Source organism: Cucurbita maxima, unplaced genomic scaffold (assembly GCF_002738345.1).
Source record: "Cucurbita maxima cultivar Rimu unplaced genomic scaffold, Cmax_1.0 Cma_Scf00023, whole genome shotgun sequence".
NCBI classification, from domain to species: domain Eukaryota; kingdom Viridiplantae; phylum Streptophyta; class Magnoliopsida; order Cucurbitales; family Cucurbitaceae; genus Cucurbita; species Cucurbita maxima.
The window spans coordinates 2,242,793-2,263,181 of record NW_019272039.1 but is presented as its reverse complement, the minus strand read 5'-3'; the positions used below and the strand labels follow the sequence as shown (position 1 = coordinate 2,263,181).

The 20,389-nt window shown below is 34.6% G+C and overlaps 4 protein-coding genes across 13 annotated transcripts; 1 reads left to right on the top strand and 3 right to left on the bottom strand.

Annotated features, from left to right (window-relative positions):
• Positions 1–136: 136 nt before the first annotated feature.
• Positions 137–6,694, bottom strand: LOC111496863 (MICOS complex subunit Mic60-like). Of its 8 annotated transcripts, none has more exons than XM_023147393.1 (13): positions 6,339–6,694; positions 5,963–6,029; positions 4,604–5,332; positions 4,369–4,506; positions 4,118–4,270; positions 3,916–3,993; positions 3,666–3,758; positions 3,468–3,587; positions 2,674–2,751; positions 1,653–1,832; positions 874–975; positions 547–789; positions 137–415 (listed from the first exon to the last, which is right to left on the bottom strand). In XM_023147393.1, the coding sequence occupies exons 1-12, from the start codon at positions 6,347–6,349 to the stop codon at positions 556–558; spliced, it is 1,983 nt and encodes a 660-aa protein (XP_023003161.1). In that variant the 5' UTR covers positions 6,350–6,694; the 3' UTR covers positions 137–415; positions 547–555. The 8 variants fall into 8 exon arrangements, with proteins under 8 accessions (XP_023003161.1, XP_023003166.1, XP_023003165.1 ...); XM_023147398.1 differs by having other exon boundaries at positions 141–789; positions 4,604–5,166; positions 5,243–5,332; positions 6,339–6,687; XM_023147397.1 differs by having other exon boundaries at positions 141–789; positions 4,604–5,166; positions 5,243–5,332; positions 5,963–6,026; positions 6,339–6,687.
• Positions 6,695–7,211: 517 nt separating this feature from the next.
• LOC111496864 (uncharacterized oxidoreductase SERP2049-like) lies at positions 7,212–9,920 on the bottom strand. 2 transcript variants are annotated; one of them, XM_023147402.1, is made up of 4 exons: positions 9,503–9,920; positions 8,921–9,080; positions 7,328–7,688; positions 7,212–7,278 (listed from the first exon to the last, which is right to left on the bottom strand). In XM_023147402.1, the coding sequence occupies exons 1-3, from the start codon at positions 9,837–9,839 to the stop codon at positions 7,334–7,336; spliced, it is 852 nt and encodes a 283-aa protein (XP_023003170.1). In that variant the 5' UTR covers positions 9,840–9,920; the 3' UTR covers positions 7,212–7,278; positions 7,328–7,333. The 2 variants fall into 2 exon arrangements, with proteins under 2 accessions (XP_023003170.1, XP_023003169.1); XM_023147401.1 differs by having other exon boundaries at positions 7,256–7,688.
• Positions 9,921–16,384: 6,464 nt separating this feature from the next.
• LOC111497121 (E3 ubiquitin-protein ligase RHA2B-like) lies at positions 16,385–17,205 on the top strand. 2 transcript variants are annotated; one of them, XM_023147786.1, is made up of 2 exons: positions 16,385–16,735; positions 16,832–17,205. In XM_023147786.1, the coding sequence occupies exons 1-2, from the start codon at positions 16,475–16,477 to the stop codon at positions 16,958–16,960; spliced, it is 390 nt and encodes a 129-aa protein (XP_023003554.1). In that variant the 5' UTR covers positions 16,385–16,474; the 3' UTR covers positions 16,961–17,205. The 2 variants fall into 2 exon arrangements, with proteins under 2 accessions (XP_023003554.1, XP_023003552.1); XM_023147784.1 differs by having other exon boundaries at positions 16,389–17,205.
• Positions 17,206–19,703: 2,498 nt separating this feature from the next.
• On the bottom strand, positions 19,704–20,256 carry LOC111497122. The gene has a single exon (XM_023147787.1). The coding sequence runs from the start codon at positions 20,152–20,154 to the stop codon at positions 19,906–19,908; it is 249 nt and encodes an 82-aa protein (XP_023003555.1). The 5' UTR covers positions 20,155–20,256; the 3' UTR covers positions 19,704–19,905.
• Between the last annotated feature and the right edge of the window lie 133 nt (positions 20,257–20,389).

Sequence of the window (20,389 nt, the reverse complement as noted above, 5' to 3'; positions counted from 1 at the left end):
CTTCTATTTCTAAATAAGACGATTCCTAAAACATTTTTAATGGCCGATCTCAGACAGGAATATCCTTTTAGAACAACTAATCACAAGTACCTAGAGGAAAATAATACCACCAAACGAGCTTATAATCAAACAGATCAAGCAAAAGCAAAGCATTTAGAAACTAAGCAATAAGCCGAGTCAGTATAATGAAAATTCAGAGCTTCTCAGTGAGAATAAGAACCAAGTAGTTCCAATTCACAATGAGCTTGGCCTTCTCAGAAGAGCAAGAATGGCTGCTGTTGCTTCTCTTCGCGCTGCAGTAGAAACTCTCGAGTAAAATCTGTTCTTCATAAAAATTTTATCAATGTCAATACATAACGAATGGCGGAAACCAAGAATTGACCATTTCCGTCGCTTGAAAACTCATGTTATTTCCCTGGGTAGACACAGAATTTCAGATGCTCGTTAGATTGAACCTTCGACTAAGAGGTTTGACATGAAGCTAACAAATATATAGTATCAAGAAAGCACAATCCGTGCTCGGATACCAGAGAGATCCAAAATTACTCGGAGGTATTATGTAAGGCTTATTGATGAGGCATATAGTTGAAGCAGGGTAAGCGCTTGCTCCGTGATGGCTCGATTTCTTGCTTGCCTAACCCAATCATGAGCCAACTCTTCTGCTTTTGTGCCTTTCACACCTTCTTCGAGAGTATGTGCTGCTTCAGCCAAGTTTCCTTCAGCTAAGTAGGACTCCACTCGGTTGATGATGGATTCAATTCCACTGCCAGATTGGTCAACCTCCTTCACCTAAAGGAGGTCAAGGAAAGTTCAGAAACTACAGCAGTAGAGAGTAAATGGGAAGCTAAAGGAGGCTTTTTCCTTTTAATGTACCTTAATCCAAGATGCTACACGGGCTAAAGAATGCGCCAAAATGCCACCGCCACCAGGTGGGATCAAGCTCAATTGCCGTAATGATGCTTTTAGTGTATCAAACTGCATGCAGGGTGGTGGATTAGCTGATACTTTCACATGAAATATGAACTCAACGTTATTATCAAATAATCAATATTGTAAATTACAAATAAACAGCACTGAACAACATTCCCGAACCCATCGGTTCTACAAAATCAAAGAATTACGATAGTTTGATTCAATATATATTTAGGTGAAAATATAAGGTAAAAAGATTATTTGATTTACTTTACTGCCCAGAAGGGCGATTCACGTTGACAGATAAGGTTGAAAGTAGTAAGAATTTCTCAAAAACCAAAGAAGTTGTTAGCTATAGAAGAACTTCTATACCACACTAATGTGTTTTTTCGTTGCCTTTTTCTCCGCACTTCCATCTTAACTTTCAAAAACACAGCTATTCAACCATGTTTTCCCTATTTTTTTCTTGATATCCATGAGTGATGGGTCGGCTTCCGCGCATCTCGACTATTCTCATGGAACAATCATATGATTCTACTACATTTGATTTTTAAGATAATTCATAAGATATTAAATTCTAGGTAGATAGCCACCATGACCAAATGACCAAATAACTCTGAAACCAAGCAGCCTCAAAGTATTCTAGTAAAAGAAAAATGACACGGATCATAAAAATATGTAATATATTAAGAGAGAAGAACGATAAAATTTGTCTTCCAACCGGGGAGAAATTAGAATACCATTTGTGTCATTCGCAACAAAGTATCTGAGCCATTATTCAATATTTCTTTCGGAATGGATGAAAGGATCAGCTCTAAGTTAGAATCTTTATCAATGCCTTGAAGATCAACTCGTAATGCTTCTATTTCAGCCTGGATTGGTAAACCTCTTGAAAGTGCATCTTCAAGAGCCAGTGCCCCCTATAAGATTAATAACTTATAGTTGAATAAATACTTTGAGACTAATTAGGTTGGAAGAGCGCTAGTAAAATATAAAAAATGATTTACTGCCATTGAAATTCCCGAGACACCTTGCACTTGAGCATAATGATTTACTACCAATATATAGAGGAAACAACTTTCTTAACAAATGAAATACAAAAGACAGGATTAGAAATCTTCAGAAAATACCAAAAAGTTTATGGAAAATACTCCAGTCAGCACAAATAACAAAAAGAGGATAATTCGAAAAATTTCGACAAAGGAATCTCCAATTCGAAGCTTACAACCAAGCACATTCACCCATGAAGCAACAAAAGAAGAGAATGAAAATGTTGTAGCACAAACACCAAGACAAGCAATTTTACAGAGTCAAAACCTGGCCTTCATATTTAGATCAAACTCAGACCATGTTTTCAGAAGGAGCTCCACTAAACATAATTTTTGCATACCATTTTATAAAAAACTAACATTGTTTTCAAATTTTCTCGTACCCCCTTTTTTATGTTTTTGAAAACATACTGTTTTTTAGATTTATTTAGAATACATAAGGCATGCATATACTTTGGGAGAGACCTGGCTACAACTATCTTAACCTATAAGTTTTCATAACTGGTTTAATCTCAATGTTTATTAGTTCCATCTTTGCATGAATATGATGTAAGTCTGATGAAACAATGACCACCTTCAAGATTATTGAAACTACTAATATAGATGTACGCACCAGCAAGGAAACAAAATTTTCTCCAAAAGTAAGTTTAGATTTCAATTTCTCTACTACGTGTAGTGCAAACACCATCAGTAAGTAGGAGTACAGCTTTACCAATGCAAGCTTCTGAGCTGAGTGACTCTGACGAGCTTCTTCAGACCTTGCATAGAATGCCATGCCCAGGGCATTTATCTGCAAAAAGTTCTATACATAAAAAAATGCCCACTGATAGATTGACTGACTGTATTCAGGCCAATAGCATTCAATCAAGGAAAATAAAAGAACAAACTAAGGACGGTAAACAGCACCAATGACAACATGACTAAAGACGGAGCAATATTGGATCATTCACAACATTGACAATTAAGTTCGCTTCTCTTCTAAGGAAAATAAAAATAAACTATTTTATCAAAGCAGTATGAAAAATGAAGATTTGTGACTAGACTACTTCTCGTCTCTGGTCAGAATGACATTCAAACAATATTTCAACATTGAGAGAAAAAACATTGTTTTCACTTTCCACAATCATTTAGGGACCAAGAAAAGCCACATGGCATTGAGCTGCGGCTCTTGAACCAAGTTTTTTCTTACATATACAATAATCCAAAGTTGGCCTTACTTTTAGCACGCCTCCTCTTACATTTACACTGGAAAGCTGAGGAAGTTGTTACACTAATGTACAGCTGACATGTATTTATTGTTGTGTAAAATTCTCATGAAGCAATTTCCATAAACATCACTAATAAGTATATTGCATCTTTTGAAGAAAATTTCCCCTCGACTGTGAGATAAAACCAGTTTTTTTTCTTTTTTCCTGTTAATTTTATTAATGTTATCTTATAGCCAGTTCCTGGCTGGGCATGGCGTTTTGAGCTCGATAAATGAATAACTAGTGCAAGATTGCTCACATGAAGATTTGCTTCGGCTATCTTTTCTATCTGGGCAGCCTTCTCACTCGCAATTTCCGCAGCTAACTGTGCCTTTGCCATGTCTTGACGACATCTCAACCTCAATTCTACCTCATTTTCCTGCAATGAAATTAATTTTAAAAATTATTTTCAAGGAACAGCAACTTGAGCTTGTTTGTTATTAAAAAAACACTCCACCTTCTGTTCAAGTTCCTTCTGATATTTTTCTTCCAATTTTTCTTGAAGAGACTTCTGAGCAGCAGCTGATTTTGTTCTTTCTCGTTTTAACTCCTGAGAATGATTAAAAGTCCAAAAGGCCACTTATAAGAATGAGAGGAACACAATAACAGTGTCCACGTATGCATATTCTGGCATATGCATGTTCTCTGTGCAATTGATATGTCTACAAGAGTGTCCACGTATGCAATTCGTAAATTGGGAATGCAACCTTGTCTAAAATTGCGGCCTCTTCTGCATGCATAAGTTCCCTAACCTGAGCATCCCTCAATTCCTTTTCCAACTTCTCCTGTATAAAGCAAAAACATACGTCACAGTTAATAGATGTAGGCAGTCACATTCCACTAATATATATATATACTAATTACAGACATTCAAAACTGTAAGATATTCTATTTTCTATTGATCCATACCTTCAGGGCTCTCTTTTCATCAGCAAAAACACGGGAATCCAGCTCAGCTTGCCTCTTTTCAGCAGCATGAATAGCTTGTAAGAAATCAATAATCAATTTGCCATCCTTGGATATGTAGCCATCATTATACTCCTCAATTTCAGCAATTAAAGCCTGACATCTCATAACCAATAATTTAGATCTTGACTAAGATTCTTTTACTTAATTCCAACAAAATGTACATCCATTGAAAAGAAGGAAAAGTAAATGACCTCTGTATCTTTGTAAAACTTGTTAGTTTCATCTTTGTCGCCTCCATCCAAGGAAGACATGCCAGCCTTGTCCTTCAAATGGTACGCCTCAAGAAGAGAGCTTGACTTCTCTACAGATTCATCTGTATCAGTCAACTCCTGAATCGATACCAGCATAGACAAATTCACACTAAATTACACAGCTTTTGCAAGAAGTGAATATATTTTAAGAAACAAATGGATAGACTTCAGTTACCTTCAGTCTGTCTTCTGTACTTTCATCTTCTTGTGATGATACTCTGACATCAATTTGTTCAGATGCTGCATCTGTCGAGCTAGACATCGGTGTAGTTTTAACTTCCTCATCAGACCCTTCCCTAGTACTAGACTCGGTGCTTTGCATGTCAAAATTTACATCTGTGGATGTTTTAGATTCTAGATTCTTATTCTCTACTTCACTGATGCATTGTCTAGATACTGGAAAGTCTTTCTCCTCAGTGTTTTCCTGTGGCACCATGCTGGGACTGTCTTGGAACTGACTACCATCTTCCTCTTCATCCAAAGCCTCAAGATGAGGAAGGTGGATATCTGTCTCAACCGTCGGCTCAGTGGACTCCACAATTGGATTCAAGCTCTCAGTTTCTTCTCTAAGACTATTTGATTTTTGAGTTTCTTCTCTACTGGATGAGTCCAATTTGTGCACCACCAAAGGTTGGACATTGTCCAAATCACTTTTCTGAACAACTGTCTTTGTTGATTCTACAGAACTATTCTGCTCTATACCACCAGTTAGTTGGTCTAGATAGCCAGTTTGGTAAGCTGCAAAAACAGAAGCGCCAATAACAACACCGCCAAAGACATATTTTGGGAAAGAATTTCCAGACGTAGGTGACATGTTTGTAGGTTGTGGCTTTAGATTTTGCTCGGGTGCAGATGAAAGTTCCCTTCTCGTAGAAATACAAGGTGATATCTGCCAACATTGCACCTGCAACAAAAACCTGTCAAATCAGAAAACATAGGTAGAAGTATACAATTATACCAAAAAATATTTGGTCTCATGCCAGTATATTTTACTGTAGACAGGCTTTTGCAGCACACGCAGTTCATTCTCCCATTTTATTTGTCTCACAGCTCTTAGGCGAAATAGAGTGTATCATGAGAATAGAAATATATTAATGGTTTCAAGATTTTTAACACTGTAAATTAATTACAACAGCAGACGCAAGAATAGTACAAATAGCAAGTTCGTGTATATTAAAAGAAAAGGCTTCATGTAGTAAGTTAATAAAGTCTGCCCACACAACTATGTCCACAAGCACGCTTCAAACAGATGAAAGCCATATGCACGTTTCTGCTTAGTCGAAAATTAATTTCTAAACATCTGAGTTGCAAATTATCGAAATGCCAAGAAAGAACAGCATAAATAGCAAGTTTGCGTATGTTAAAAGATATAAGCTTCCGCCCAAATGCATCCACAAGCATATAGATGAAGACCTACGTAGATGTATATGCTTGTATGTCAGATACACACTTTTCAATCATCTGTTTGCAAATTCTCATGTCGTCTGGATTGTACCAAACGGATTCTGATCGAAAAATGCGAAATTCTACTTGCCTGTGGTGAAATCTGCCTCCGTTTCTTTCCAACAGATTGACGAGATGATAATTTCAGAATTGACCTGCTGAAAATCATGCGATAATGTCATTTATAAGCATCAGCCGATGTAACTGAAACCAAGGAAATCCAAATTCAGACACAACATGGACATTGAAACTAATTATCGTTTATCGCCACATCAAATTCCATTTAACATAACAGTTGAGAATATCAATTACCCTCGGGAGATCAAAGAATTAGAACGTGTCCATTTTCAACCAAACAAGAAAACGTTGCAATTGAAGGACAACCAAAATGACTAATGAACAAATAACATTAACATAATGAGCAAATTAGAACGGAAAAAATACGTAGTCCAGGCGCATTTCCGTACCTCCGCCACATAGCGTCTAGGTATCCAGTGAGAACAGCGAGCAACGAAGATGTTTGAGCCAACAGCCAAGTAAGCGATTGAATGTAACTATAAGTTGGAAGCGGAAAGTCCGACCTGATACGAGTGCTGAGTTTCGGATTCGACGAATCAAATTAACGATCGCTTGGCCGGAGAGAGATCACCGGAGACGACTGAAACATCAGATGGCAACGGAATTTTACCGCCTGATTAGACGTGTTCGTATAGCTACGAAGAATTTTTCCGCGGGTTGTAATAGATTCTGCTAGGCCCAATAATAGGCTGGGCCTTGGGCTGGTTTAATCTCTCACTAAAATCCAGGAGACTGATGGTCTGGTCTGGCTGGGCTGGGCTGAGTTTCGTGGGTGAATCATAAAAGATCGCCCTAATGTACGGCTAACAAGATACCACGTGGCAGAGTCGACTCTAGGTCAACCGCTCGATAAATCGAACCATAGGCGATGCTCGATGTTTCAGACCAAGCTAAGTTCATCGGACAATGCTGAGAACATTGCCCCACACAAGGAATATGGATAATTTATTATTCTTAAAAGTATCCTAGGCGACTAGACACGTCTAACTAGTGAGGTGGCAGGGACTATGCCACGTGGCAAGAGGAAGAGGCATCCCAACTTGAAACACTAGGGACGAACCATGTCACGTCACATAAAGAGCGGCATTAGTTTTCAGTATAAATCTTCCTTTTTCTTTTGTTTGTCTTTTGCTTGGTGCCATCTCTAATTACCTTCTCATATCTCATATCTCCCGGTAACATAAGCTATTTTAAAATCACGAACTAAATCTAAAAGGAAAAATTTTAAAAATATAATATTTGCTAGTAATAAGTTTGGACTATTACAATTTTTCACCAAAGATAAGTTATGCTGATTTAGATAGAGTTTAACTATTTAATTAATTTAATTTTTTCATACATGTATTGAACTAAAATAAAGAAAAAGCATATGTCACTAACACAACTATTTGTTGCTATTCAAAACTCGTTTAGACATAGCTTCCACAATGAAGTCCTTGATGGAGAGCGGCAAATGGTACATAAGTGCCATGAGGGTAGAATAGCCTCCATATGAGAACCAAGGCGACGGCTTCTTTTTGAGAATGGCGGCCACCGTCTTCTCTGCAAACTCCGCTGTGGGGGCGGCCTTGGGGCCTTGTGAGGCATTGGCTCTGGCCAGCATTGCAGCTTCATATGGCTTGAATAGCTTCAGGTCAGGCAACTGATTAAACCCGGCTACGGCAGAGTTTCCAATGTTTGATTTAATGGCTCCAGGGACAACGTTGATAACCTCGATTCCAAACGGCTTCAGCTCCAACCTTTAATGCCCGAAATACCGATCAAAAAGGTCAACCAAACTTCACCGTGTGTAATAAATGTGCAAATTAAATGAAATGTGTAAGCAAATTAAATCGAATATTGATTACAGGCTTAACTTTATTGTTCAAGTTGCCTCCTGACAAGGAAATGAGGGTACTATATAAGTTTCTACCAGAGGTTTGGTTGAAGTTAAGCTAACCCATGAAGTTTTCTCCTATTTGGAGTTGGTTTCAGGTTAAACTTTTAATGTAGTAACCAAAAAGACAAATGGTTAGTTCTGACTTTTTCAAGATCTAATTGTTAGAAGGTAGTTTGTTTAACTATTTCACCTAAAAAAAATATATGATATCTAATTATGAGATCTAACTAGTAGAGAGGGAACAAAAAAAACATTCCTTATAAATGTGTGGAAACCTCACTTTAATAGACGTGTTTTAAAAAACCTTGACGAGAACACTGGCCCACAAAGGAAGTGGATTGTGAGATCCTACATCAGTTGGAGAGGTAAACGAAGCATTCCTTATAAGGGTGTTGAAACTTCTCCCTAGTAGACGCGTTTTAAAAACCTTGAGAGGAAGCCTGAAAATGAAAGCAAAAAAGAGGACAATATCTACTAGCGGTGGGCTTGGGCGGTTACACTCCATTATCAAAAACCAAAAACTAAAAACTTATACAGCATAAAAATCCAACCAACAAGAAGAAAAATAATTGCAACGTAACAGTTGGGAACTTCCATTGACTGATGCAGTTATTTGGATCTTTTGTATGGGTCTATAACAATTGCATTCATAGCTAAATGTATTCTCTAAATAACTTTCAGCTACTAAAAATAACTCACATAAAAAGTCAATAGAAGACATTCGTAGGTAAGTATTTTCCAACCTGAACTAAAGTAAAAAGTTTCAAACCCAATACCCAATCAAACAAACAAAAAAACATCCAAATGTTCAAATCCAACTAAGCAATATTCATCAGAGAAGAAAAAAGTGGAATAAACATACTACAACTAACCATAAATCTTCAGGAATCAGAACTTAATCCACCAAAATGTTAATTTAATCACTTAATTTAAGCTAAGAATTGAATTCCCTATAATTATCATTCGTGAGGGTCTAGAAGAAGATCGTGTTTATCGACCAAGCCCAAGGCAAAACATTCTGGGGAAGCTCATGAGCACAAAACAATTGTTTATTATAGAAATGATGTGAATCAAAGAGGTATAAACACGAACCTCAGACAGTCAGAAATGGCATGAATGGCAGCTTTAGTGGCAGTATAAGCACCCGCCCATGGAATAGGTGCTAATACAGTAACACTTCCCAAATTTACAATCTTCCCCTTTCTTCGTGATACCATGTGAGGAACCACCGCTTGAATCAATCTCATGGTCCCTGCAAATGAAATTCCGAACTTTTTAGTATAAATAATTGTTTTGAATAGCATATTTTTAAAGTGATTTAAACAATTTGAAGGTCAATACCAAATAAACCCAAACAACTTAGTTTTAACTATACCAAAAACTAATCACCCAAGTAGAATAGAAGATAAGATGATATCCTTCAGTGTTCGTTTGTTACAACGATTGGATCAAATGTTAATCTCAAAATAATGTCCAAATTCGAATTAATTCTAACGCTAAATTGGAGGACCAGACAAATCACAATTTCAAGTCCCTAATTTCGACATCAAATGATTTTCTGGTATGAAAAGTGAAATGAAACAAGAAATAATTCCAGAATTAAAATACAATTGACTTAACAGATTGATGAGAAAGTAATTTGTTAGATAGACAGAGATAAAGAGAGCATTTCACCGAAAACATTGGTATTGAATGCGTTCTGCATAGATGAAAGAGGAACCTCGGCTATGGGGCCAATACATTGAACTCCAGCGTTGTTCACCAAAATATCAACCCGACCGAATTTTTCAATGACAATAGACGTTAATCGCTCAACGCTTTGGTCGGAGAGAACATCGAGTTCTTGTAAGAAAAACCTGGGATCGTGCTCCAGATCCGCCATTGAGGAGCGAGATCTACTAGTTGCGACCACCAAACAATCCTGATCGGCAAATGCTCGGGCGAGGGAATGACCTATGCCTCCGTCGGAACAGCCGGAGATGACAACCACTTCTTTTCCGGCGAACTCCATGACCCTTTCTCTGCAAGTGTCGATCTGTCGGGCTTGGGCAGTGACCCTTAAAGCCGCTAAATAAATCGGAAATTTAAGCTTTGAGCAATTTTGTTTCCATAAGATTTTTCGTAAACATATAAAAGGAATTTATTATTTTAAAAAAATACATAAATAAAGGGAGAATTTTGACTATGATTGATATTATGATAATTAAGTTATCTTTAACTCTATAATAAATTTTAAACTCGTTATAATAAATTTGAGATGATATTAAAATATAAATAATTAATTTTAACCTTTTTAATAGAAGTATTTAAAGATTGTGTTATTCAAATATATAAATTCAATTAATTAAGATATATTGTATATATTCTCGACCAATATTAAAAATTCAAATCCAAAACTCAAATAAATTAAGAATTGAAATTATTTCAATATTTCAAATTTAAAAAATGGAAGATTTTTATTTTATTTAAATCTTTTAATAATTTCTCATAAAAATACAGTTAAATTCCTACTATTTTTTCCGTCCGGATAATTATTTAAAAAGCTAAAAGATATTTTTTTTTAGAGATAAAAAATGAGATAAGATTTAAGACCTAATAGATAGGATCCATCTAGTAAGAATATATTGAAATTTGAATGGTGATTTATATAGATTTACTAATCCCTTCCTCTTTCTTCCCCTCTTATAAATTAGCAGCTCCCGTTCACAATTCAATATATCATCTAAATTCGATTAAAAATTTTAGAGATTTATAAATCCTCCCAAAAATGATCTTCAAAATCAAGTTTACTAAAAAAGATCCAACGACCCCTCTTGATGATGAAAAAACTGATCAGAATTTTTCACCACTTCCTCCTCATGAACTTTACCATGCTCGTCAATGTAAGAAGAAGTTATCTTTGAAGATTCGATTACCCTTAATGCACAAACATAGTTTAGACGGTACCACTTACTACCGTTGCGAGAAGAGGCCTCGTGATGATGTTAAAGCAACCGAGACTATCACTGATTTGAAACTCCAGTTGCCGTTGAAGAAGCGTAAGGCTATACAAATGTACTGTTGTGAGATGGAATCGCCTAATACTCACAAATCTTTAATGCTTTCTCATGAATTCTTACCATGTGATTGTATAAAATCAAACGATAAGCTTTAAATAATGATTCTGAGTATGAAATTTTTAACCTTAATTATAATTATAATTTAAATGAGAATTAGAGGTTTCACTATCTTGTTTGATTTTTTTTTTTTTTTTTGTTTTTTTTTTTACATCATTTAAAAATGATTAACTTTTAATTTTTTAAAAATTTAAATAATTAATTTTCACCTAGAACTTTTAATAAATGGTTTTTATTATCTTTCAATTATCTTATTTATTACCATTCCATCAACTTGTATATTTTATTTAAGTAGGGGCTTTCTTGTACGCTTCTCATGAGATTTGTAATAGGCAAGAAACTCACCCATTTGATCGAGTAGGTATAAATTTAGTAACACTTTTCCCACAGGATCTATCCCACTATTCTTTCACTATAAACAACGTAAAGCGAAGGTATAATACTTTATGAAATAATTGGAGTAGCCGAAAATATCGAAAGGAGAGCTCAAACTCTTTTTTCTAGTAGTTTACCAGATAAATTGATAAATTGGGCTAGCTGGTGATCCAGACTGTTTCTTGAGGTTAGTGTGACACTATGATTGTTTACCGTGGAAAAAACTCATTCTATCATTGATTTTACCAAAAATTATGAAAACATGAATAAGGGTTAAATCAAACTGGTAAGAATTTGAATGGATCGGTTATTTCTTAATTTGTTGAATATCCTACCAAACTCCAATAGTTTTTTAGATTTCTATTTTTAGTATACAAATATTTAATCCATGAATTTCAAATTTATATATGAATTATAATATGTAATAATCTAGTTATTGCAGTATACACCAGATTTAGTCTATACTATGTAAAATCTTGCTCAGATTTAATAATATGAAATTGATAAACTACTTTAACCTTGGTGCTATTTTATTGCATTAAAAACCGTAGAAATTGAATCAATAAAAAATAAGTATAAAAATCAAATTGTTCTAGTTCGTGGAAGTTACCAAAAGTGCATACGTGTGTACTTTTATATTAAAAAAAAGTCCACGTGTACATAATTACAGAAAAACTGTATATATTAAAAAAAAATATATATATATATAGATATATATGTGTTTTTAACAAATTAATGAAAATAAAAATATTATGGAACAAGCATTGGAGATATATATATATATTTTTGTTGTTGGTTAGTTCAAATTATTTATGTCATTTTTAAAATTTTTATTTTTAATAAAAGTAAATTGTTTTGGGGTAAAAATTTATTAATTTATTTTAAATATCTAATTAAAATTTATAGTTCAGTATATATTTTTTAAAACGGTTGCAAAAGAAATAATTTTAAAATTGAATAAAAAAAGAAGATATATTTACGTATAATTACAAAAATTAATATTGATTTTATAAAATTTTCATTTATTTGAAATGGCTCAATGCAAATAGGTTTATAATTGATTGATCGTATTTTTTGGATCATTGAATTTTTTGAGCACCTCTACTCTTACACATCTTTATGTTCGACTACTTTTTTTATCTTTTCAACGTTATACCTAGAACGATGATGAGTTAACTACCTCCGTCACCGGCGTGACAAAAGGAGTTTAAAATATACTTTATATATTTAATTTTTGCAAATAAAGTGGAGAGTGATATATCTTTGCATTTATTTCTTGCATAATGGACAAGGGGACCATAAAATTCCTAATTTTATGATAAACTCCATAAGTTTGCTGAATGAGCTCCAAATTATCCATGTTTATTAATTGAGTAACATATCATTTTTAATGCTCTACATCTTAAAAGAATCCAAATTTTCTCGTGATGGTGAAATGACCATGTTGTCCCTCCCATTGTTGACTTATCCCACATTTTATTTAAATATAACCCCTCTTCATTTTATTTTTCATTTATTAGATCTAAATCATAATAAATTTTATTTTATTTTATTTTTGAAGCTTTTTATATATATATATATATAACAAAAATTGGTCTAAACAAAATGGAACGTGAGATGTTCTATATTGGTTGAGAAGGAAAACAAATCACCATTTATAAGGGTATGAAAACTTTACCGTAGACGAATTTTAAAGCCTCAACGGAAAGCTGAAAAAAGAAAGCCCGAATAAAACAATATCGGCTAGTGGGTGTTGTTACATAATATTAATTATGCTCTTCAACCCTCCAAAATTCGCACCAAAACTCAAAATTCATGAGAAGATGGGAAAAAAAGGAAGCCATAACCTCTAATTTCTTTGTTTCATTTTGGGCCAGAAACACCACCAAACAAAGTTTAAAAATTTACACAAGCTAAGGCAGAGAAGAACACAAAAAAAAAAAAAAAAAAAAAAAAAAAAAAAAAAAAAAAAAAAAAAAAAAAAAAAAAAAAAAAAAAAAAAAAAAAAAAAAAAAACACTAATTCAGACAGTGAAAGCCAGAGAGCTCTGTTTTTTCACGAAATATTGCTTGCCGGAACCAAAATTACAGTACCGGGATAGACTTTTTTAGTGATTTTTCCGGCGAAAGCGCCGGCGTGATGGGCGGTTTTTGAAGGTTTGACCAAGTCTTCCCTTCTCCCAGCTTTCTCCTGCTCCATCCTCTGAAGTTTCTCCTCCACTTTCTTCTTCATTACATAAACTCTAGCGCAGCTCGCTCCCATGGACGACATGGTTTTTTACAGTGCCCTTTTTCCTCTTCTTTCTTTAATCGGTGTGTTTCAATGCGTTAAACCCTCCCGTATTTATAGTGGGAGTTTGCTTTGCTTGGAAGGGGCCAGCCGGGCTTCCCTTTGGCCACCTAGTTAAAATCACAATCACCTACTTAATTCACATCAATTATTCATAATTTATATTTATTTATTTTAATAGCTTGATTTAAATATTTCATGTTAATATATCTCATAATATTTTTTTATTTAATTAATGAAAATGATTAAATTTAAAATTATTATGATGAAGGATAATTAATTCAGAGATGCTCAATAATGCAAGTCAATTAATTTTTAATTCCAGCGTGGAGAAAACGGTTGAGAGACGGCCACTACCGTTTACCGTTTACCAGAATGGTTTTGAAAGTACACAGAATGACGGACAAAAACGGTGGGGGAACCTCAATCTCTCTCTCTTTCTCTCTGGATATTTGGAAATTTTGGGTTTCCATTCGGTGCGGCACTCACACAACGCGTATTGTGAGGACGCCGCGTCAGCATAAAGATATTTTTTAATACAGGCGGCCAAAGTTGCGCTTACTTGTCAGATTCTTACTGGCTAAGACTCCGAGGTCATAATCGGAATTGTGGACTACGGAGGCACTTTATTTATTTATTTATTATTTTATAATTTTCTTAAAATTATTTGATTTGACATTATTTGAAAGCACTTAGAAAAAGTTTTAAAAGTCCAATTCTTCATTATGCACCCACTCAATTTTTGCCGACGGGTTTATAATTAAGATTATTTTCATATTATTCAATTTTTTTTATTTATTTTTTATAATAATATTAATATAAATGACTCATAATTGTAAAGGTAAGAGTCAAATTAAGACTTAAGAATAAATTTTGATGATGTAATCATTCTTTTTTTTAATTTTAAATAATTAAAAACGATAAAAGAAATTGGGATAATTATTTATTATTATTATTTAGGAGATGGAGAAATCAAGTACGCCTGTTACGGAGTACGGAATTTCCATTAAGGTGAGAAAGCATCGTGAATTAGATGAGGTTGTCTGCCTTTTTCTTCTTTTTCGTCACTTTATTATTATTATTATTTATAATTATTATTGTTCTGTTCTTTGTCCTCACCCCGCATGTACTTGAATGACCAATTATAAAAAGCAAGGTTAGGAAGATTCAAGAAATCTATACATTGCATCTTCAAATGCTAGCTAATGTACAAATTGAAACAAAGGCTTTTGAATAAAAAAAAATCTTTATATTATTAATATATCAATAAAATAATTGAGTGACTGACATTGGAAAGTGATTACAAGACTTTGCCTTTGGTTGTTGAACTACCAATTAAGACGATTTATGTATGTCTTATTTTCTTCAATTTGTATTTATTAGTTTTTATTAGAAGTTGTAGTTTATAGTTGGTAGCTAACTTCATTATGTTTGTGTTATTTTTTTGGCCTATTTAAAGGCATGTAATATTCAACAAAACTTTTGTCTTTTTTTGATGCATTCTTTTTCAAACTTTGCTTTAAATTTGATGTTTAAATCGATTTATTAAATTAGTTTTGATAGAAGAATCTAAGAGTGACCGTCATAGATTTTAAGTTTAATCTAAGAGTCATTCATCTTCTAACTACTCTTGGTTTGAATCAATTCGTTAAAGTTAGCTTTGTTTGTGAACGTTTGCATGAATTCTCGAAGGATCTCTAGCTTTACAAAATCTAGTATTGTTGAGGATCCCTTTACGCGTTCCTTTTGAACCAAAACCATATTGGGCCCAATGAGGTCCATTAGTTTTTTCATATTTACTCGGGCCCAAAGGCGCATTGGTTTTCTCATATTTACTTGGGCCCAAAGGCCCATTGGTTTTCTCATATTTACTTGGGTAAAAAATAAAAAATGGGACTTCTATATTTGCATAAATAATTATTGATTTTGTGATAACTTTCATTGCTTCATTAAATTTGCTTGACAAATTAGTTTCAATTTTCAATGCCCTCTCAAACAAAACACGAACGTAATAGCCATTAATTAATTAACCCAAATTTTAATTAAAATTCACATTTTCCATTTTAATTAATATTTGCTAAATCCATATTTATCTGATACAATTCCAATCAAGAACTCGTGCACTCTCGGGTGATGCTATATCCTACATGCACTAATGTTTGATTTTTGTGTGGACTGAATCCTTCTAGTCATGCCATCATCTCTATTTATGTATGTCATATCTTGGAATTCGTGCGATGAGATGTTTGTCTATTTCGTGTCATTCTTGATCTCACGTACTAGTTCATCCTACCAATAATTGAAGTGTGTTAATTTATTGAGTTTCAAATGATCTAAGTCAACGAAATTAATAGGTTGAGCTTATTTTACCTGTCTTGAACCAACTCATAACAAAATTATTATTTCATTTTAAAATTTCAATAGATTATGTTTTATTTATCAATTCATTAGTAAGTAATTAATTAGGAAAATTATTTAAAAGAGTGACTATGGATGATTAAAAATTTTGTTATTAAAATTTTTATATATATTTGCAGAGAGAATTAAAAATAAATTAAGAAAATATTCTTAATAAATGTCAAAACTCTATTGCAATAGTTAAGTAGCACTTGGTAAAGGAATCAAACTTATAATTTAATAATTCCTAGTTTATCCATAAACACGGTTTTAGGGAATGCCACGTGTACCGAACTGAGATTGGTTGCACAGAAATTCGATGAATCCACGAGTGAGGTTCTTTTAAGAAAAGAAAAGGAAAAATAAAAATAAAAATAAAGAAAACAGAGGATATAGAGTGCTGAAATTTCAGATGGAGTAAAAAATTGGAAGAATTGGAATCTATCTGTCAATCTCTATCTGGGCAGCCATGGGAGCTCTCTCCGAGTTTTTCTCCCACCTCCACACAATGACCGCCTTCTTCACCACCCTGTTAATTCTCGAACTAGTTATTCTCGTTCGCACGATCTTCGGCTTGAGGCCTAACGGTGACAAGCGCGTGATTCCGACGGCGCAGTTTTTGAAACTGATCGAGGAGAAGAATCCGACGATTCGCTTCTCCAATAAGATTACCTCTAGTCCCGCCGATCAGTGTGCCGTTTGCCTCTCTGAATTCGAGGAAGGGGAGAAGGTACGGAAATTGCAGTGTAACCACACTTTTCACAAGGATTGCCTTGATAATTGGCTGAAACTCTGTTTCGCTACGTGTCCGCTTTGCCGGAGGAAGGTTTTGCCGGACGATATTGTCGCCGGCTATCACAGGCTGCGGGACCGTGTAGAGTACGACGGGAGCGACGAGGAGCTCATCTTTTTGTTATCAGCATTACATGGTAACAGTATATACAGATTTTTCTAGGGAGAAATATAATTTCATTTTGTCCATCACAGAAAATAATCAAATAACATAGGATGTTGATTTTGTGTAGATTAACTAATGAATATTGTTTTCTTCTTGAAACTTGACGAGCAATAGCGTTAGGTAACAGCTCGCTTCTGGTTCGATTGATCTGTTGTTAGATCGAGTAAAATCGTGTATGTTTCTGTTTACCTGTAGTTACTCCAGCCAACTGTTTGATGCTTTGTTTGCTTGATTGCTTCCTACTTTTCCTGGTTCTTCGTCAACGAATCATTAATTTTAGGGACAATCAATTTACATCTTGTCGAGCACCTTTGTTCCAAAACACATTGAAATCCGCTCTAAATCATCCAAATCACAGCAACTTTTCTCCACCAGGAAGTTTACTTAGGCTAATCCAAAGGATCTTTCGAAAAATTGAAGACGTTAGTTAGATAATCCATTAGAGTCTCTTGTTATTGGGATTCCTTGGTACGTAGGGCCAGGACATATAGTTATAGTAGATGTGAGTTGGTGGACTAATTTATGGTGCTCTTACGAGGTAACTAAAGTGGTACATGACAGCATTTATTAAGAACATATAGTGATTAGGAAGAGGAAGTTCATCCAAGTTTAACAGAGTTTCCCTTGATATTTGCATGTGATTTGGGTGGATATGGTAGGAGGACTAAATGCACTGTTGGTGGGCAGCAATTAAATGCAGGAACAAACAGAAAATTGGCACATCTTCCCTGTCTTTATGCCCCAACAGTGATAGTGAATCCAACCAATCCTGTTGAACTCCAAGGCCTCTGATTTGACGTGCGAACCAGTGACTCCTTTTTGTTCACTATTCAAATTTTGTTCAACCTTGTCTCTACAAAAGATGATGGAATCTCAGAAACCATGTTTAACAACTTTGATTAGGTGGTTTTGTAATATCAAGGTTTCTTTACATTTTCAAGGAATTACAACTTTGGAAGTCTTAGCGTTCTCAGAATCAGTCATCGGTGAGAACAACCAAAAACAGCTTTTAGATGGTCGAGCCAAACACAATTCCCTATGTTTTAGAACTGTTCCCGAGAAGGACTTTGAAACATTTCCTATTCCAAATGTTTGTGGAACCTTTATTCTTCGCACGATGAACTGAATCGTTCTGTAAGTCGGACAATTGCAGTGAGTAGTTGGTCGAGTATAGGCAAAATCTCGTGGGGTAATTGCAAAAGATTTGACATTTATTGTCAAATTCCAAAAAGTAGATGAACGACTTCAATAGTAATAATAGCACCAAACCAAAAGAACGCATATGGAGGAGATTAATCCTTATCCATTTGGGAATTGGGGTGGCTGAGTTCTTTTTTCTCTGAATTTGTTGCACGTTATTGTTGCTCCATTTTCAAAGAATTTGTTGCACGTTATTGTTGCTCCATTTTCAAAAAAGGAACATCTTATATTGTTTAAAATTGCCATTCACATTATTATAGAACTCGAGTTTGGCGTTTTCTTTAGTCATGAGTTTGGCAGGATGCAACCAAACCCATTGGAAAATTAACCAAAACGAGGGCTGCTGGATTGGCCATTCTGTTAGTGGAGCTTTGAATTGTATGGGGTTAACTGGTTTAGATTTGTCGTTGAAGATGGAGACGAATTGATGATTTGATGATAGCCTAGAAGCCACAAAATACCCACAAGACTCCAGTTTTGGTCCATTTCCTCAAAATCTAACAGAAACCCACAAGACTGACATAATTACAAGGCCTAAAGATGACACCATTGTGTCTTGTATCATCTTTACCATATCTTCAGCAGAAAGTAACAACCGGAGGAATATTAGTTTCTGGATCAATTCTCTGTGCAGAAACCTAGGAAAAGTTCTAGTGGATTCTATAATAGCCAAAAGTATACCGTCAAATATTATCTGTTTTGGTGCGTAACTATCATTGTCAATCTCATTATTTTAAAATGCATTTATTAAGGAATGTTTGTAACAGTCCTGACTCATTGTTAGTAGATATTGTTCGTTTTGGCCTATTATATACCGCTGTCAATTTCATGGTTTTAAAAACTCATATACTAGGAAATGTTTATAACAACTCAAACTCACTGGTACCCGATATTGTCTACTTTTGTCTATTACATATGTTATCAATTTCATGGTTTTAAAACGTATTTACTGAGGAATGTTTGTAATAGCCCAAGTCCACTGTTAGCCAAATATTGTCCGCTTTGACCCATAGCGCTATCAATCTCATGGTTTTAAAACGCATCTATTAGGGAATGTTTTGTAACAGCCTAATCCCAAGCCCAATCCCAAGCCCATAGCAAATATCATTTGCTTTGACCTGTTATGTATCGCTATCAATCTTATAGTTTTAAAACACATCTAGGGAATATTTGTAACGCTACAAGTTCACTGCTATCAGATATTATCCGCTTTGACCCATTACATATCATTGTTAGTCTCGTGGTTTAAAGCGTATCTACTCTTCCACACTTTTATAAGAAATATTTCATTCAACTCGGAAAGAACATCAAACCAAACCAAGTGAATGATGGCTATGGCAATCCCATATGCGTATTTCTACTTGCAGCTCAGGCTGAACATGTGAAAGCGTTTGAGGACGTTGCTGAATGTCTAGGATTAAGATTGACTTGAGCATCTGTGATATGTTCGAGTATATTCTGTCTTTAAAAAGTTTAAAATTTAATTTAGAAAAGTCAGTATGATTGAATCATGAAATAATTTACAATCGTCATTTTAAAGTAGACTTTCAAATGGAATGGTTCGTGTTTTAGTGCAATGAAAAGGATCATCAACTCGGGTATCCACAAGAAGGAGTCGCCGAACCAGCATAGGCAGAGTGAGAAAGCAGCCTTAAAAGAGAAAATCCAAAGTATAAGAAGGATAAGATTACAAACAATGCACAAATTGGAAAGATTTACAGTATAATACAAAGAAGACGAACTCAGGCGGAGAAGAATCCAGTGGATGCGGCTCGCCCGATTTGGGATTTGGGTTCAAAAACCCATTTGAATTCATTTCGTTCGGCCAATTCCAATTCCAATTCCATCATCTTCTTCACCCTACTCGCAGTTGCAGAGATGGAAACCCCAGAAACCAAATCTTGAACCTCTGCTGCCGCCTTCTCTTCTTGCCTTGGATTCTTCATCCTCCTCTCGTATTCCTCTGCGACCAGAATAGCAATATCCGCCATGGCTGTGTGATCTTCGAAGCTTTTCTTAGTTGATTTTGCAGAGACCCATTTGGGAAGAAGAGAGGAATATATTAACAGAGTGGGGGATGATTGTGGATAAGGCCGACAAGTCGGTGTAGACTGTATAATACAAATAAAAAAAAGGTGGAGTAATTTATTTTATTTTATTGTATAATTTCCAATTTATTTTATTTTATTTTAACAAATATAATTTGCATTTACTTATTTTATTGAA

Coding starts and splice junctions, on each gene's coding strand:
- LOC111497121 (XM_023147784.1), top strand. CDS start 16,475: ATGGGAGCTCTCTCCGAGTTTTTCTCCCACCTCCACACAATGACCGCC.
- LOC111497122 (XM_023147787.1), bottom strand. CDS start 20,154: ATGGCGGATATTGCTATTCTGGTCGCAGAGGAATACGAGAGGAGGATG.
- LOC111496863 (XM_023147393.1), bottom strand. Junction 3,994..4,117: donor ATGAAAAGAGAGCCCTGAAG/GTATGGATCAAT, acceptor TGCTTTATACAG/GAGAAGTTGGAAAAGGAATT. Junction 3,759..3,915: donor AGGCCGCAATTTTAGACAAG/GTTGCATTCCCA, acceptor AATCATTCTCAG/GAGTTAAAACGAGAAAGAAC.
- LOC111496864 (XM_023147402.1), bottom strand. CDS start 9,839: ATGGAGTTCGCCGGAAAAGAAGTGGTTGTCATCTCCGGCTGTTCCGAC. Junction 9,081..9,502: donor ATTCAATACCAATGTTTTCG/GTGAAATGCTCT, acceptor TTTCATTTGCAG/GGACCATGAGATTGATTCAA. Junction 7,689..8,920: donor GCCATTTCTGACTGTCTGAG/GTTCGTGTTTAT, acceptor CGGGCATTAAAG/GTTGGAGCTGAAGCCGTTTG.